We start from the raw sequence: 16944 nt of genomic DNA, 5'->3' as shown, positions 1-16944 counted from the left end.
AAGCTTCTGCAGAACTACCTTTAAGGATAAGAAGATAAGACATGGCCTCTTTGCTGAGGCTCCTAAAAAAGCTGACAACTAAGATGATATTCTCAATATGTTATCACAAAGAGCGCTGGCTCATTTTCACATAGGACACCAAACAGTTGAGAGCTTGCAATGGCTTAGTCTACCAATTTAAGCTCTATTAATGCTGCTTATAAGTGGAGTGAAAGGTTGCGTATTCCATTACCAAGCTACCAAACTGTTGAGCCACCCAGCCCCTCACAGGGAAATAGTTTTCAAGGTAGAATGAGCAAAAGAAACAGATGATCATTTTTTAAAAATGCTGCTCTCTGTTGTAAACTCCTTAGAAGCTTTTCAGAAACATGAGGGAAGGAATGATGAAAGTGCGGGTGTATGCACAGAATCAAATGTTTCTACTGTTTTTATTTACACTGAGTCGTATCAGAAGTACATTTCAAGATATAATTAGAATTAGTATTTTACAGTAGAGTGCATGACTGCTTCCACTAGTAACTCTGTAATTTTATTTCTTACTCCATAGGAAAGTCCAGTGTTTGGTGCCAGTGGACAGGAAGAGCTTGCTAAGAGGCTGGCAGAACTGGAGCTCAGCCGGGAGTTCCTGAGTGTGTTAGGAGATGACCAAGACTGGTTTGATGAGGACTTTGGCTTGAGCTCGCAGAAGGTCCCCCAGAAGCAAACTGAAGAACCAGCAGTGCTGCCCAAGATAGAGCCACAAAAAGTGCTACCTAAGCCATGTGAGGAGCCTTTGGCTGTTCCACATACGGCAGTGGAAGTAGAACACATGGTGCGTGAGGCGGCTGAGGAGCTGTGGAAGTTGAAAGAGTTGGGTCATGAGCTTCAGAGTGTCAGCCTTCCTACAGGCCTTGGTAGCACCACTGATGAGCAGGACATGGAGACTATAAGCAAGCAGGTCTATAAACAGGTACCGTCCTGGGGAATTTTGATCTCATCCACTGGATATTTGGCTTCAGTAGCTGAAGTTTTAATCTTCGCTTTTTTTTTTCTTTTTGCCAAGGCGGTATTTGACTTGACAAGAGAGATTTTTGGAGAAATCTTCGCTGAGGATCCTAATTTGAACCAACCTATTTGGATGAAACCATGTAGAATTACCTCCGCTTACTTCCGGCGAGTAAGAGATCCAAATGACCTTGAGGAGATCAAGGTAGGAAAGATGCTATTAAATCATGACTCTGTAGGCATGACCTGAATTGTATCTGTTGTATCATTTGAGCACAGGAAGGTTTCAAGAGTGGTTCTTCTCTGAAAAGCACTTGTATAAAGAAGGTACTTTTTTTACGCAACAGGTTTTCTCCCTTCTCTTCCTGGATTGTGTCTGTTAATTTTATTGACTTCATATTTTTTTACTACACATCTAATAAACCTCAGTCCTGCAATCTGATGTGTAAACAGGTCTCTACACTAATACAGACATCAAGTTGGACTCTGTGTAAGGGCCTGTTGTCATGGATCTGATTGTGGGATAGAGGCTAATAGGCAGAGCTGGATTTAATACCTTCCTGTGCATTATTTATATGCTGAACTTCAATTTGATACAGCTTTTTCTAAACCCACTGGAGTTTTACAGATGAACTGGGTGGGGTTGGCAATAAAAAGGTATTAGCCCACCAGGGTTACTCACTGGCAGGCTGCTGCTGCAATATTTACCTCCACCTCTGAAGGTATCACACGATCGCAGCTCTTGTTGGCCGCAAATCAAAGCTCTTGTTGGCATTCATGGCCAATGGGAAGCAGCATGGACTAGGACACCGCTTTCCTCAGCTCCCATTGGCCGCAAACAGCAATCCTCTGTCACCTGTGGAGGTGTAGGTTAATATAGAGCTAGGGAGCTGCCAGGGACTAACTTTGGCAGACTGGATCCAGCCTGTGGGTGGGTATTTGCCCACTCCTGGACTTGTTGCTGAGTCCAGATTGAATTTACTGGGCTGTATCTAAGAAAACATGTCAAACTAGCACTTTTCATGTGACAGTCGTTGAGAGGCAGACAAGGAGTATCCCCTGCCTTCACTGCTGTTTTTCTAAAGTTTATTTTTTAGAGTAGAACTGCATTTCAAGTAGCTTGCCCCAGGTAACACATTGAATATGTGGCAGAATCAAAGGCCAAACCTACTCTACTAAGCTATAGCTCTCTGAACTGGTAATAGCTGGGAATAATAAAGTTAAAAGGATAAAGGACTCTCCGTCTCTAGTCCTGTTTTTCTTTGGTGTCCTTTCATAAACTGAATTACTTTCACTCTTCAGTTTGCTGTAAAAGTGAAAGTTTCACCTTCCAGTCAATCAAAGCTCAAAGGACTAAATCTTTTATTCACTTTATTAAATACAGTAAACTCTCTGCATAATGTTTCCTCTAAGAAAGAGTTATTACTCAGAGCTTCCATTGTAAATCTCTTGAACAGTAATGTACATCTCGTAGTTAAGCAGAAATCCATCCTGGATTTTAATATCAGATTATGTGTGTGTCCCCCTCAAATACTGTAACTCTTTTCTTTCCTCTAGAGCTTCATTGCAGCTGAAGTGCTGAAATTGTTCAGCTTGAGGAAGGAACCCAATCATAAAACAGATTGGCAGAAGATGATGAAGTTTGGACGCAAAAAACGGGACAGAGTGGATCACATACTGGTCAGTGGATAATAGCATTCAGTAGTTTGATTGTGTTCTGTCTCCTGACTACACAGTGTTTGTTAGTTAGATCTGAAAGGAAGGCACTAACAATGGCTTTTGGCAAAGGCTAGTTAATCATAAGTGCACGTGTAGAACTTAAGTTCTACGTAGTCCACTTACATTAAAAATAGCTTTTTAAAAATCCTGTGGTGAGAATGGAGAGGATGAAAAGAGGAGAAAGTTGGGAAGCTTCAGAAGTGAAAACCATTGATTTAAGCAGTAAGTTTGCTACGATGTAAAATGAACAAGTGAAAGTGTAGCCTTTTTTCTGTGGACCAAAAATGGAATTCCTACTTGTCACAAATTCTAGGATAAGGGCTCTCTGCCTTCATGAACCAAATTAACTTTTAATAGTGGTGGTGTTTAGTAGTGTTGTTTCCAATGTGAAAGCCAAATAGACTAAGCTCCTTCTCACGGTAAAATTCCTATACAGCATTTCTTGGCTTTTTTAAAGAGTTCTGCAGTTTAGACCAGTGCAGTTTGACATAGGATTGTAATAGCTTCTTCATAGTACTATGGTAGCATTTGTGCCATAGGGTATCCTCAGTACATTTACTAAGCCAGCACTGAGCATCATTGCTTCTCCTATAATACTTGTGCATGTAACTTCTGTTGAACAATATATGCTGCCAACACTAGTGCAGGGATGGAAGATAAAGCATGGTGTCAAGCCTTTTTAAAGTTCATCTTTGGGTGATCGTATTGAATGCTTGGGGTCTCTCATCTGTGTTGAAGAGGAGGAGTCTACTTGACAGGGTAAAAGTTGCCAATTTATCTTGTACTTTATCTTAACTATATCCTAAACTGATATGTAAAATAGCTGTTAATTAAAACCACGGATCACTTGAGTCTTTTCTTCCTCCATCAGTGGAAAATTTCCAGCAAAGCAGTAGCAAGAATTTTCTGCGAGGGATAAAATTGCACCTTAACTAGGTAAAGGTTTTAAAGTTAGAGTCAAGTATCCTGGGATATCTGGGTTTTACTAGTGAAGTAAAAGCTTTGTTATTGAATAGTCAAGCGTCCAGCCTGCTCCCCCTGCCCACCAACAACCTCCAACTGGGCATTGGGCAGCTAGCCTGCTCTGCAGGCCCCTGCCAGGTAACCAGCCCCACAGCAGCTGGTCAGCTGATCTGCAGCATGCTGATTAATCAAATGTGCCAATTATCCAGGTGGTGGACAATGGAACTTTTACTGTACATGTGCAGTAACTAATACCATTTATAAGAAGCTAGAGTTACATTGTGTTAAACATGAAACAAGTAGGTATTGTGTTTGCACCACCTCACTATACTAGCTTTTATTTATTAATTTCAGATAGAAACATTCACAAAAGTGAATCCCATTGAATGAGGTTGAAAATTCAGGCACTAATATATAGTAGTCTGGGACTTTCCAGATTTCATATAAGGATCCATGGGGCAAAGGTTAACATGCTATAGTCCACATAGAATCTTAACAAGCCTTTGATTCATCCTGGCTCACTCTCACAAAAAACAGAGCCTGAGGACTGGGAAAAATTTGCAAATATAAACTCTGTGCTGTATTGTTTTCTTTGGGGATTTGCAGTGCTCGGTGACATTGTTGCTAAGCTTATCACTGCGGTATGTGCTACCAAGAGAGAAACTTCTAGCTTTAAAAAGCAGCCAAATCCTGGAAAACTTCCATAAACATATTTTATTAAAACCACTTTGAACTGTTAAGCTGCTGGTCAGCTGTCTGTTTGCTAATAAGCCTGCAGCTTCTGCCACTTTTGTTTCAATGGCCATGAATTGTGGGAATACAAATGCTGGTTTATGGCAGCATCTCTGAATCAGGTGCTTTGATAAAATAGCGGTGTTAAAAAAGAAATAGAACATGATGATTTAATTGGAGTTTCAAAAACCCACTTTCGAGTTTTTCTGAGCATGGCAATAGTCTTATTAAAGGAACAAATCAAATTTGGGTCCAAATTTATGTTTTGTAGAAGTTTGTCTGCAGAAAACCAAGATCAAACGAAATATTTCCATTGGTTTTGTCTGTGTTCTTGTGTATAGCTTTAGTCTACACATGTATCTTTGCAATTCAAATACTGTCTGTCCTGCTATCTGGAATGGCTCACATCTGTGAATTCCAGCCTCTGGGTAGACACCCCAAACTGATGAAGTTCCATAATTAAAATGCAACAAGCCAGTAACAAATGTGAACTCCTGTATGACTACCAGTTTTACCATAGAGTCAACAGATTGTCGCTTGATTCTCCAACCTATCTTGCCACCCAAGCAAACTAGATTTTGTGTTTTTAAAAAGTCACACAAACCAGAAATCATGCCACATCAGGCTGCTCCCAGTCCCAAGAGACTTGCAGATCAGTTGGACTTTTAGATCTTACACCACAAACTATAGTGGCTGCCCATTCTGTTGTAAGTGAACTAAAGGGTTATTAGCTAAGAAAAGGAAAAAAGAGTTACTGAGAGGCTAATGCAGGTAAAATATATACACAACTGAGTCACAGTTTGTAATTTCAAATGATGGCAGTCATGTAATAAACTTCCAGTTTCTCAAAAGTCTTTTCAGGATATCCAGGTTGTCTTTGGGGATCTCAGTTTAGCATCTGGTACACATCACAAACAGTCCAGAGACGAGTGATCTTTACTTGCGTCCATTCTTCCAGCTTCTTACAGAATACAAATTGACAGGGTCACTACTCATGTGGCCTTTTCTTTTGACAACAGAGCGAGGAATGCATTTTGAGTCTTTGACCTCTGGTCATCATATACAATGACTGCCAGTGTTCCCTCAACTGAGCATTAGGACAGCCATCCAGGAGAGATTCAGGTGCTCCCAGTTGATTAGCACGGTGCCAACAGCCAGCAGCGTGTTTCTAATGGTAGTGCACATCTGTACATGCCTAACAAAATTTATTCCACTCAGGATGGAACAAATTAGAAGGAATGCGCATAACCACCTGCTTTGAAATTAGCGCTTTTCTGTTAAAGTTCTTCCTTTGTATTTCAAAAGGCTTCTTTCTTGTCTGATGGGTTGTTTAGTTACAGGAGTATTTAAAATATAAATGTTTGCTGTTTGTGTTATACAGGTTGAACCTCTCTAATCTGGCACCTTTGTGACCTGACCAGTGCCGGATGAGAGAATTTGCCAGACTACAGGAGGTCAATATGGTCTAGCAGCATTACCGACACTTCTGCTGCTTACTGGGCTCTTAGAACCTATTTTGGGGTAAAATACAGCTAAATAACAGCACAAAACACAAAGAGCCAGGACTGGTGTCTGGAAACGAACTGTATGGGACTGCAGGAAACTTGGCAACACCCATTATAAAACCATCCCGGATTAAGGATGTGACCAAACAGAGTTCCAGTTTGGAAAGGGTCAGCCTGTACGATGATACAGATGAGTGAAAACAATGCAAGTAACAGCGCATTAGTTTCTCATGAAGTTTAAATGCCAGGTGCACACTCATACATTTAACAATTGCTTTGATCTACAGTGATGCACAGGTGAATTGACCTGTGACTTCACCATGAGCTGGCTCCTGGTCTGCCAGTGTCACAATTATCTCCCTACTAGAATAGGAGAATTTAGATGTTAAACTGCAGTTAGTCTGTTTATAATGGTTGATTTATTGTCCAAGTGTGATTTGCTCATTATAAGAGACTATTGAAGTGCAGAAAAGAAACATGTTACTTTAGTTTTTAAGAAGTAAGGCAGAGAATCTCTTGTAGGCTTCTTCCCTTCCCATTCATAACTGTGTAGCATCCAGTGATTGACAATTGCAGCAGTTTACTTGGAAAAGTATTCTTACTAACGTGTGTACTTTTGGCTGTTTTAAATATAATGTAGCAACTGGAAATAAGGAGAACCAGCACCCTGTGACTTTCCTGCGTGGTGGATAGTCACAGGGTACTGGCTTTTCTTGTTTTCACTAGTGCAAGGTGTTTGTAATATAGTGAAAGAGATATGTTGTATGTTCCTCTTCTTCAGTCTACCAGTAGTAACACTTGAGTGCATATAGTCTTATAACTTTGCCTACCAGGAAGCAAAGAGGCAGTACTTCTGTCAATCAAGCCTTGCATATAGGTCCCATGTCAGAGATTTCCCTTTATTTTTGTTTTTCCCTCTGTTCCTATTTGCTGTTACCCAACTTTATTCCCTCCCACACACTTCTCCCCCACCCCCACCCCCAACCATGAACTGAAGAAAAGGACAAATACAGTTGTTGGGTTTAGTGCTGAGTGTTGTTGGTGGCCTATGATATACAGGAGCTCAAAGGAGATCTGGTGCTGCCTTCTGGCCTTAAACTTCATAATTCTATACATGGAGGAGGAGGAGGGAGAGCCTGAAACAGACCTCAGAAAGAGAGCACAAAAAGCAGTGATGGGCAGAGAGAAACTGTATGAAAGGTACCTTTCTTCCAGCAGAGAGAGAGCCTTGTGGAGGAGGGTCAGTAACACAAAGAGCAGCAGGACAGCATCCCAGGAATTCTCCCATTACATAGCATTCCTCATTGAAATCAGAACTGGTCAAAAACTGGGGGAAGGAGATTGTGCAAAAAAAAATTGAAGTTTCCTTTTTGCAGTGCTCCAAGTCCTGACTCTCTGCATTTTTTTAATCGAAACTTTTCACTAGAAATACCATCTAATTATTAAAATGTTTACCAAATGCTTCATTGACTGAAAAACATATTTGCAGTGCAAAATTTCAAAAACTGTTTCAAGAAGTTGTAATAAGAATCACAAACATTTGCCAAAAACGGAACATTTTTGATAAAGTCCAGTCTTTTGTGAAATGCTTTTTACCATTTTTTTTCCAGTTAAAGAAACTTTTCTTTCAAATACCCTTGACCGCTGCTAGTTCACGCATTGTCTAATCTAGGATCTTGAATCTTGTGCATCCTTTCCAGACTCTAGGAAGCGCTTTCAAAAGGTACAAATGGAAAGTAGATGCTATGACTCCGAGTATGCCAGGATGGGCAGGGGGGTGGGGAGGCACAAAAGGGGCACGAGCCCCCCAAATGCCATGATGGAGGCACAGGGCCAGCAGCTGGCTGGGACAGAGCCTCTGGACAGCCCAGGCACAGGGGTCCAGTCCCCTCCCCCCCCCCCACACATCCAGTGGCAGGGAGGGGGAAATGGAGCCATGTGGCCCTAGCCCTGGCTTTAAAGCCTATGCTAGCTGCTTCAGGCCTATAGCAGTTAGCCGTCTGCATGCTGATCGTCTCCGTTGTCTTGGAGAATCCTGCATCTCTGAGAAGTGTTGGATCTACAGATGTGTTCATCCCTGGACGATTAAAGACCAGGACCTCCAACTAAAGGCCCTGCTCGTGCAGTCAGCCCTTGCTCCCCAAGACCAGCGCTTGGACTCAGCACTGAGCACGAGTGTTTCCCTCTGTGCTGTCAGGCCAGCACCAGAAATCTTCAGTAGGCCCAACCAAGACATCCAGGAAAGCAGGCAAGGTCAACTCTGCCACCCCATGCAAAGAGCAGATGGTGCGTTCAAGGGAGGAAGGGGGAAACCACATAACTGACAGGATACCGGCACAGGTGGACCAGGGCAGCCTTTCCATTCCCTGCTGCCCACCCTGAGCAGCCAAGTCCCCTATACCTTGGAGGTGTTCTGACCAGCTCAAGACATTCACACCAACATTGCCAGCCTTCAGTATAAAGGGTAGTCGTTTGTCCATCAGTCGCCAAGTGCCTCATGCGCTAATTCTGCAATGTAGGGGAACAGAATAACCTCCCACACGCATCCCATAGCTCTGCATGGTTTGTGGGGGAGAGACCCAAGTCAGCTGCTTTGACCCAAACACCACTGGAGACGGGGATAGACCTGTGAAGGCATGTACCTCCCAGCAACCATGACATGCTGGAGCTAGCCATTCCCCACATGCAGGTCATTGTTCAAGGGCCAGGTTCCCCTCATACTCAGTGCCACTCCCTATGCCACCATTAGTCACCAGCACCACACTTCTCGGGATGGGACAGCAGGGGCTCCAGGTCCTACTCAGCATTGTGACCCAGGTATCATCATCTTGGTGTCAGTCCCTGTCTTCCCAGCACAGGTCTCATGACCATCATTGGTCCACTGACCTAGATGCTCCCTGCAGTCACTGGCATTGGCATCAGGCAACAGCCATTCTGTCATCACCACCTCAGAGTCCTCCTTTCCCCGGCGCAGCTATCAACACTGCACCCATGCCACCCCAATCAGTGCTGCAGTCGGCTTCACAGTCCTTGGCCTGCTCAGTGGTGTCTGTGGGCTCTCTAAGGCTTCCTGGTACAGACCCAGGTAACTCACTCACTAGCCGGGGCTTCTGGTGTGCCCTCTGCCCAATCCCAGGCAGCCACCCACCAGCACTGGAGTCTGTCAGATCTACTATCCTTGCTTAGCCTAATGGATCCGATTTTTGGTTTGAACTGCTGAGAGAGGATTCCATCCTATCAAGGCTCCACTGAAAATGATCCTTGACTACCTTTTGCATTTGAAACACAAAGGTCTTGCACCGGCTTCAGTCAGGCTACCCTGGACCATAATGTCGACTTCCATCTGCCAATCTGAGGTCATTTGGTGTTTTCCCAGGATATGACAGCCAGACTCTTGAAAGGTCTTGAGAGGCTCTTTTCGCAGGCCCTAGCTCCCCCTCTTCAACAGAACCTTAACTTGGCCCTTTCTAGGATGACATGGCCTCCCTTTGAGCTGTTGGCTTCCTGCTCCCCTTGGCTCCTTTCTGTTAAGGTGGCCTTTTTGGTGGCAATTACATCAATTAGGAGGTTGTCTGAACTCTCTGTTCTGATATTGGAACCCCCTACATGGTCTTTATCCAGGATAAGGTACAGCTTAGACCTCACCCGGCCTTCCTGCCCAAAGTTGTGTCTGCCTTCCACGTGGGTCAGGATATATTCCTTCTGGTCTTCTACCCCATAGCCCATAAAATCAGTCAGGAAAGGCACCTCCATGCGCTGGACATCAGGAGGGTGCTTCACTTTAACCTGAAGCGGACAAAAACCCTCTTGTAGGTCCTCTCACCTGTTTGTGGCCTATGCTGAATGTAAAAAGGGTTTTCCGGTGTCCTCACAGCAAGGTGATCCACTTGGAAATCCTCTATCAGGCTGTGCTCTGATTTGGCAGGGGGTTGGCCACCCCCCTTTGAGGGCACATCATGCCAGGGTGCAAGCCTCTTCAGCAGCCTTCCTGGCCTGCCTCCCTCTTTAGGACATCTGCAATGCTGGAATATGGTCTTCAGTGCATACGTTCATCTATCGTTAGCCCATTACATAACAGGCCAGAGATGACACTGAGTGTGGCAGAGCTGTGTTGTTTTCAGAATATTCTTAAACTCCTACCTGATTAGAGTCACCTGTGTTGTGTGGTATTGAGCAAACACTTGAAGAAATGACAGTTTTCCATTTCTGTAACTGGTGTTCTTCAAGGTGTGTTGCTCATGTCCATTCAACATCCTACTCTCCTTCCCCTCTGTTGGTGTTTCCGGCAAGAAAGAACTGAGGGTCTGGCAGTGCCGTATATGCTATTCCAGGGGGTGTTGGAGCTGGTCCGCTACGGATACTGCTGAGGGAAAATCATCTGTCACTGGTGCATATGGCAAGTACGTACGCCTGTGTTGAGTGGACCTGAACAACACGTCTCAAAGAACACCACTTACGGAAACAGTTAACTGTCTTTTCCTGTTAATAGTGTGGGGGGAAGAAAATGCACATACGATAAAAAATGGTTTAAAATGCACTTTGGGTTGAGATCATTTCTTTATATATTGAGTAAAATGCTATAAAAGTATGGGACGGTGATTGGTATGTTAGCATTTAAATGGTCACATAGGCACCATTTACACTTCGAATCCTTATCCCCCCCCTCTATTTACATTAATTCTTATGGAGGAATATTCCTCATTATATGTCATTTTACTTTAAGTCACTACTTTAAGGTCCCTATCCTCATCAGGTCTCGAAGACCCCCTGTGATGTACATCTGGGAGTAATCCATCGAGTTTCTCTGTGTTGCTCATTTTGTTTGTTTGAGCTGTTGGCACAGGTTTGTGGGGAGGGGGATATCATGGTAGGGAGTGACAGTGGAGGCATCACAGCAACAAAGAAATCTGTGGGGGGCCATGAATTCTGCACATGTAGAGTGATGTGAAATTCCCCTAAGATTAATATATACTTTGGGATAGCTATTATCCACAATAATGTTCTTTCTTTTTCTGTTCTAATTATATAATGTACACATGTTTTTTTTAAGTTGAATAGATGCTCATGTGTCAAATATAAAAACACTGAAGTTGAGTGAATAGTAGGAGAGTTTTCAAGAGAGATTCTCTGACATTTGAAAGAATAATTTGGTTTCGTGGAGGGATGTAACTATCTGTTTAATGGGTTAACTGTTGGCGGACCAGCATAAGGGAACCGGGGCCCCAGCTGCCCATCCAAAACGACTCTCTTTGCCACCCTGACTCAGGCAGGGTCCAGCTGGCCCAACCTAGCCAGGGCTGCTCTGGCCTGGTGCAATTGGCCATCCAGCCTGTTATCCAGGAATCATTTAGGTAAGCCTAATGCGTACCAGTTAACCTTTTACAGCCTTAGTTTCATGTTCTTTCTGAGCATGTAAACACATACGGAAGAAAAAGTTTTTAGTCTGAATGCTCAAACGATCACTAAATGCTAATTTCAAATTATGATATTTATAACATGCAGTTTGCTCAGCCTTCAGACTATGCATTTTATGCTGGTGAAATTTTGCTTATTTTCTTGTATGGATCCCATTAGCTGGGGTCTGAGGACCTAATTTTGAATAACAATTAAAAGTTTTGCTCATGAAAGAAAAAAATATCATAAAATTGTTACAAATTATTTACATAGGTGACCTTAGAATGAAATTTAGTTTCTTTGTACAGGTTTAGTACAAACTAACAGGTTTAAAGTATTGTAGTCTTGCACAATAGCGTTACCTGCCAGAATTTTTGGTTCTGCTTTCAGGAGAATTAGTAGTGAAATGTGAATTTCTTAGATATTATGGATTTCAGATGCTTATAATGTATGTTCTAATCATCTACCTTATTCTTCCATACTCCTCTTTAATCAATTTTTCTTTGTATTTTCTTACTGATTTCAATCATGTTTTCTGCCTGTGCAGCATTGATAATGTAATTGACTTTTTACAAATTAGTAATACATATTAAGAATATTTAATTTGAATTATTGTTGTTGATCCTGTTGATCAGGAATGACGGCACATCAATAGTGTTTTTTTTTTTTTCAAGCACAAAACTTATACAGAAATAGAATTAGTTTCTTTAAAATGAACAATAAACCAAAGGGGAAGACCAAAAAAGGAAAAAAATACTTGGGTAAAATGGAATTTACATGGTCAACAGATCACATATATAACTGTTCATTTTACTGCTCTGAAAATTGTAGTGGAACAAATTGTATGGAAAAACAGCTCTCATTGCCAGTTATCTCTGTATTCTACATTTTCCATGCTTGTTTTTCACTTCTCCTAGAACGCCTGAAGAATAATGTTCCAAGAAGCCCTGGAGTGCTAACATTTTTTTTTTCTTTTCCCCTTCTGAAATCCAAGGTACAGGAACTCCATGAAGAAGAAGCTCAGTGGGTGAACTATGATGAGGATGAGCTCTGTGTGAAGATGCAATTGGCAGATGGGATCTTCGAGGCCTTAATCAGAGACACTATTAATGTTCTGAACCAGATAAATGAAAAACAAGGGAGACTGCTGCTTGTGTGACACCAGTGAGAATAAACCAGAAACTGTGAAACTTCTTATCATGGGCTTTCTGACTCCTGACCTACTACATCTCCACCATAGCAATACTGCTGCTGGACTTTCGTAGCTAGCTTTAAAGGCAGTTCAGATGTGGCAAAGGAACACAATATAACATCCTTCTGCCTGTAGAGACCTTACACTGGATTTCTTGTTCCAGCCAAGCACGTCCTTCACTTGGTGCTGGCTTGTGGTGTATTCACACTATCCTTCTACCAATTCAACACTCAGAATATATGTTAGCACCTCTCCATGGTCTGAGTGGGGCTGTGAACTTCACATTGCATTTTGAAGGTGGGTTGGATATGGTTGTGTTGAGATACTGGTCACTTGGCCCAAAATTGCTATCACCACTCTAAATTGAAGTTGTCTTTAGAAAGGTGTATTAGTTGATTTTAATAACTAGCCATAAATGAACATTACAGAAATTAATAGTGTTACATTATTAACCACTTTGTATCCTGTGGTTCTAACAACGTGCATTAGTTTTAACTCTCCAGAGTCTATTCCATTCCCTGAAAATCCATTCCCATCCTTTTTCATGCAATGTGGTTGCAGACATGATTAGTGGGCTAAGAAAGGGGAAATTGGATGAGCTTGCTTTTGCATTCATCTAAACAATCCTTACCTGTTTCCTATCTAATTTGCTTCAGTCAACAGTAAGAGCAGGGTTAAGGCCACCAAAAACTGAGCATAATAATCTAGACCTTGCTCAGCTTTACTCCTACCATGCAGCATGTCTTCATCTCCCGAACTTCAGAAGGTCTTAGATAAGTTGACACTCAGGATTCTCTCAGGCAATAGGCAGGAGCGGAAAATATTTCTTCACAAAACTTTGGCCTTCAGTCACTCAGCTTCCTCCCTTGCTACCACTCAAACCTCATAAACCAGTGAAGCAGTTACTTGAATGATTAGGGAAATGAGTGTATGCACTAAAGAAAGTGATGTCCGGTGCTCAACAGTGTACTTATCTTCTGGTGGTGGGATTTTAACTTATTTTGAGATAATTTTAAGTTGGAATTAAGTGTCCCGTGCAGTGGTTGCACAGTCTTGGGTTTTGCAATCGCAGCTGTCCTGGGAACGTCTTGGACCCATATTCTTTGCACAGAAATTCCAGCATCTTGAGCCAGAGAGGTAGAAAGAACAAAACCTCAGTCATCAGACGTGAGAGGGAAAGGGGAAAAGAGCCTCATCTTCACAAATTTCAGTGATTGTGGAGCGTTTAAGGAAGTGACCTGAAGACAGGATGTGAAATTATTTCCTGCTCCCTTGTTGCTTGCCTTCCGGCTCATAAATGGTTCTTTTTTTTCCAATGCCGTAGTCAGCCCCACCTTGTTGTATGTCTGGAGTTGTTCAATCCTAGGGCCCTTCCTCTGGAGTTGTTGCTTACTGAGTCCCTCCTCGTGTTTCTTGGCTGAACACAGACAATCTGGGGTTGAATATTAATGCCTTAATAATGGAAGTCCTGTTTACTAACAAAGAATAAGACCCAAAGTGGGTTCATGTTCTCCAGGCATGTTGGAGTATCGAAGTGCATGCTAAAAATAAAAGCTTGTTAGGAGTTACCCAGAGATGCCACAGCCAATTATATGCATGTGGGAAGATTTCTGCTCCTTTCCTTCCATCTCTTTTTGTTTCTTGAGCTTCCCACTGTGAGTACATGTGATGTTCCTCTCTCTTTCTAGCTTTATTTTGGGGAAACTGTCATTGGACTATTTGCATTTTGCACAATGACACACAACTGGTAATTCTTGAAATCAGGGATAGCACTTGAGAAACATTGGCTTTTGCATCGAAATTCTTAGATGTAGTAACGCCAGCACCTACTTTATGAGTTATCAAAGTTGAGCCATATCCAGGAGCGCTTAATGAGCAAAGAACAAACAGGATCAAATAATGTTCTGGAGCACCTCAGAAAAGGCACATGTGTCCGTCTGTATGTGATGGCGTTCTTTCTGGCTGCCCAGAAATCCGATGTGTTTCATTGAGCGGCATGCATCGTTTTTATGAGTGGTTTGCTTTTGTGTGTGTAAATTACCATCCTGATGCTGAACCTCAAAACTGTCTTAAGCATTAAACAAAAACTACAGCTGCTGTTTAACCAGCCTTATGTCGCTAATCAGGTCACTGTCTGATGCATTTTCCTGGATCTGTCGTCTTTTCAAGAGAGAATGTTGTTATTTTTATAAATAGTTTATAGAAGAGGGCAAAGTACCAGCAGAAAGAGAAACCTGCAGATTAGGTCTTTGGCAGGGTACTGTAGAAACAAGATAGTTTCCGTCCCTAGGGGCCCATGATCATTGCTGAGACAGTAAGATGACCTACATCTCTGAGGATTCCTGGTGGGACGTTGTGTTTGTACATGTGTTATGCACACCAGCAGAGAGTGTCTTAGTACTGTCAGTCTTTCAAGATGTGGAAGACGACTGGAGATTACTTGTGCCCTTGTTGGTTTAAGGAAGCAAAAGTCTAGGCATCAGTTCCAGAAAGAGTTGCCATCTTACCAGCTCTTTGGGTAGAGAAAAAAACAGTGAAAAAGTAAAGGTTTTGGAGAGATCACCATTTATTTTTCATGACAATTTGTAGCGGGAGCAGCCTAGACTAAAATAAACATGGCTGTTACATAGGGGTACACTAGAGACCAGGCCTGATGATCTTTGAGATTTGGTGATGGTCCTTTCAGGTCTGGCTTTGTGATCAATTGTTGAAGCATTACAGGGAAGCCCTGAGCTGAATAAAGAGAAGCTGAATTTCCCTTTCCACTTTTATTTCAAGCCCAAGATGTTCTGTCTGTGTTGTGATTGAATTATGTTGATACAACAGAGTTAGAAAATCCAAGGTTGAGGGAACACGGAAGCTTCAGAATGTTTGTGCCCGAAAACAGGATGAGTCTTGTATGGCAGAGTCAGAGAACACTGGGTGGAGTTTAATATGAAGACTGTCTCTCCCTTCAGCCTGAGAAGGGCTATTAATGAAAGGTAGAACAGCCCAGGACTGTGTGAATATGAAGAGAGACCACCTCTCGCAGACTAGGATGCTTCCTGAGCAACAGATCTGGGCTATTACTAGTTTACCTTTTCTGAAAGGTAGTTTCTCTCATAAGGGTTTGTGGCCTATTTGAAAAAAATCTGTCTTGTTCACTTTCCTTTCTTGAAAAAGTGGCCTTAGCTTTTTGCAATACTTGAATAAATTGTGTATGTGCAAGAGTCTCAGTAGCACAGCATTAGAGAACATTTAAATAACTCTTCTGCAAAGAACTGTGTAGTTCAGACTTTCAGACCCAACTGCTACCTTAAGGATACTAGGAAAATAAATTACTGTTCAGTAGGAAAACTGTTAAAATTTACAAGGCATTTAGTTCAAATTTTAGGAGGTTTGAAGTGTTTACAAATCTGCTAATGTAGAGAAAAGCAAAATATCCAGAACTTATTTGGAATATAAAAATTTAAAATGCAAACATATACAAATGAAAAAGCAGTACTGTAATTAATGTGCATTTAATAGGTTTTTTTCCTTGACTTTGCAGAGCCTTTTTATATGCATTTGCAAAGCCGCCTTTGGGAGACCGTCTCTCCTTGTGTACTGTATTGTGCAGATATTAAAATAGATAAACCTGTTTACTGTGTTTGTGTAAATAACCTGTTAAGCTGGCTTCCCAGTCAGTTTTCAGCCAATAATCACATCCAGTGCAGTTTTGTACAGTAGAGTTAAGGATGTGGGAGGGAGGGGGGTTGTAATTATGAACTGTAAAATAACCAGGGTTGTCCCTGTGTACACCAGTGTAAATATATTTGTTAACTGAAATGTACTTTGAGGATAAAACCTGTAAATAAACTGATTTATAACTTAACTGTCTTATTTCCAGCTTCTTTTTAAAAAGGAGTGTGATTACACAAATAGGTGATCATTCTGAAAGTGCTCCACGGAGGAGTTGTTGGTCATGTGATCCATTCTAATGTTGCATTTGACGTCCCAATAACAATCTGCTAAATCCCATTTTAATTGCCTTATTTGTGACAGTATCTTAAAGCGTGCTTTTTGTATATTTGTTAAAACTGGCTGAGTTTTGTGGCAAAAAACGGAAAAATCATTGCTTTGTTTTTTCAAAAATATAACTCCCAGTTTTTAGTTAGAAAGATTAAAAATGTGTAATGGTAAACTTTTCAAAATGGATTTTAAAAAAATCTTCATCTTCAAGTTATACTAAAAAGGTGTTATTCCCTGTCAAATAGGAAATATCAATAATATAGTTAAAAAGTGGATACAATTTTCCTATAAATGATCCTAGGTCTTGTTATATTCCTAAAGGAGATGGTTTTATAAGTCTGCTCTTGTCATCTCTGAACCACCTTTCTATAGTAAAAGGAAATGTTCTCCAGAAATCTGTTTGTTGCTAGGAAGCCAGCATTACATGCATTACACTTGGTTCACATTTGAAAAATTACCTTCATA

General features: G+C 41.7%; 1 protein-coding gene across 1 annotated transcript in view; it reads left to right on the top strand.

Annotated features, from left to right (window-relative positions):
* Positions 1-16320, top strand: part of CEP350 (centrosomal protein 350) — a 104237-nt gene extending 87917 nt beyond the window's left edge. Inside the window, exons 35-38 of the mRNA XM_075003319.1 lie at positions 548-949; positions 1043-1189; positions 2542-2664; positions 12292-16320. Coding sequence (XP_074859420.1) covers positions 548-949; positions 1043-1189; positions 2542-2664; positions 12292-12456 — 837 coding nt within the window. The 3' untranslated portion in view covers positions 12457-16320. The remainder of the gene's footprint in view (positions 1-547; positions 950-1042; positions 1190-2541; positions 2665-12291) is intronic.
* The last annotated feature ends 624 nt before the right edge of the window (positions 16321-16944 follow it).

The sequence above is a fragment of the Carettochelys insculpta genome, chromosome 9 (genome assembly GCF_033958435.1).
Source record: "Carettochelys insculpta isolate YL-2023 chromosome 9, ASM3395843v1, whole genome shotgun sequence".
NCBI classification, from domain to species: Eukaryota; Metazoa; Chordata; order Testudines; family Carettochelyidae; genus Carettochelys; species Carettochelys insculpta.
This window is presented reverse-complemented; position numbering and strand designations above follow the sequence as displayed.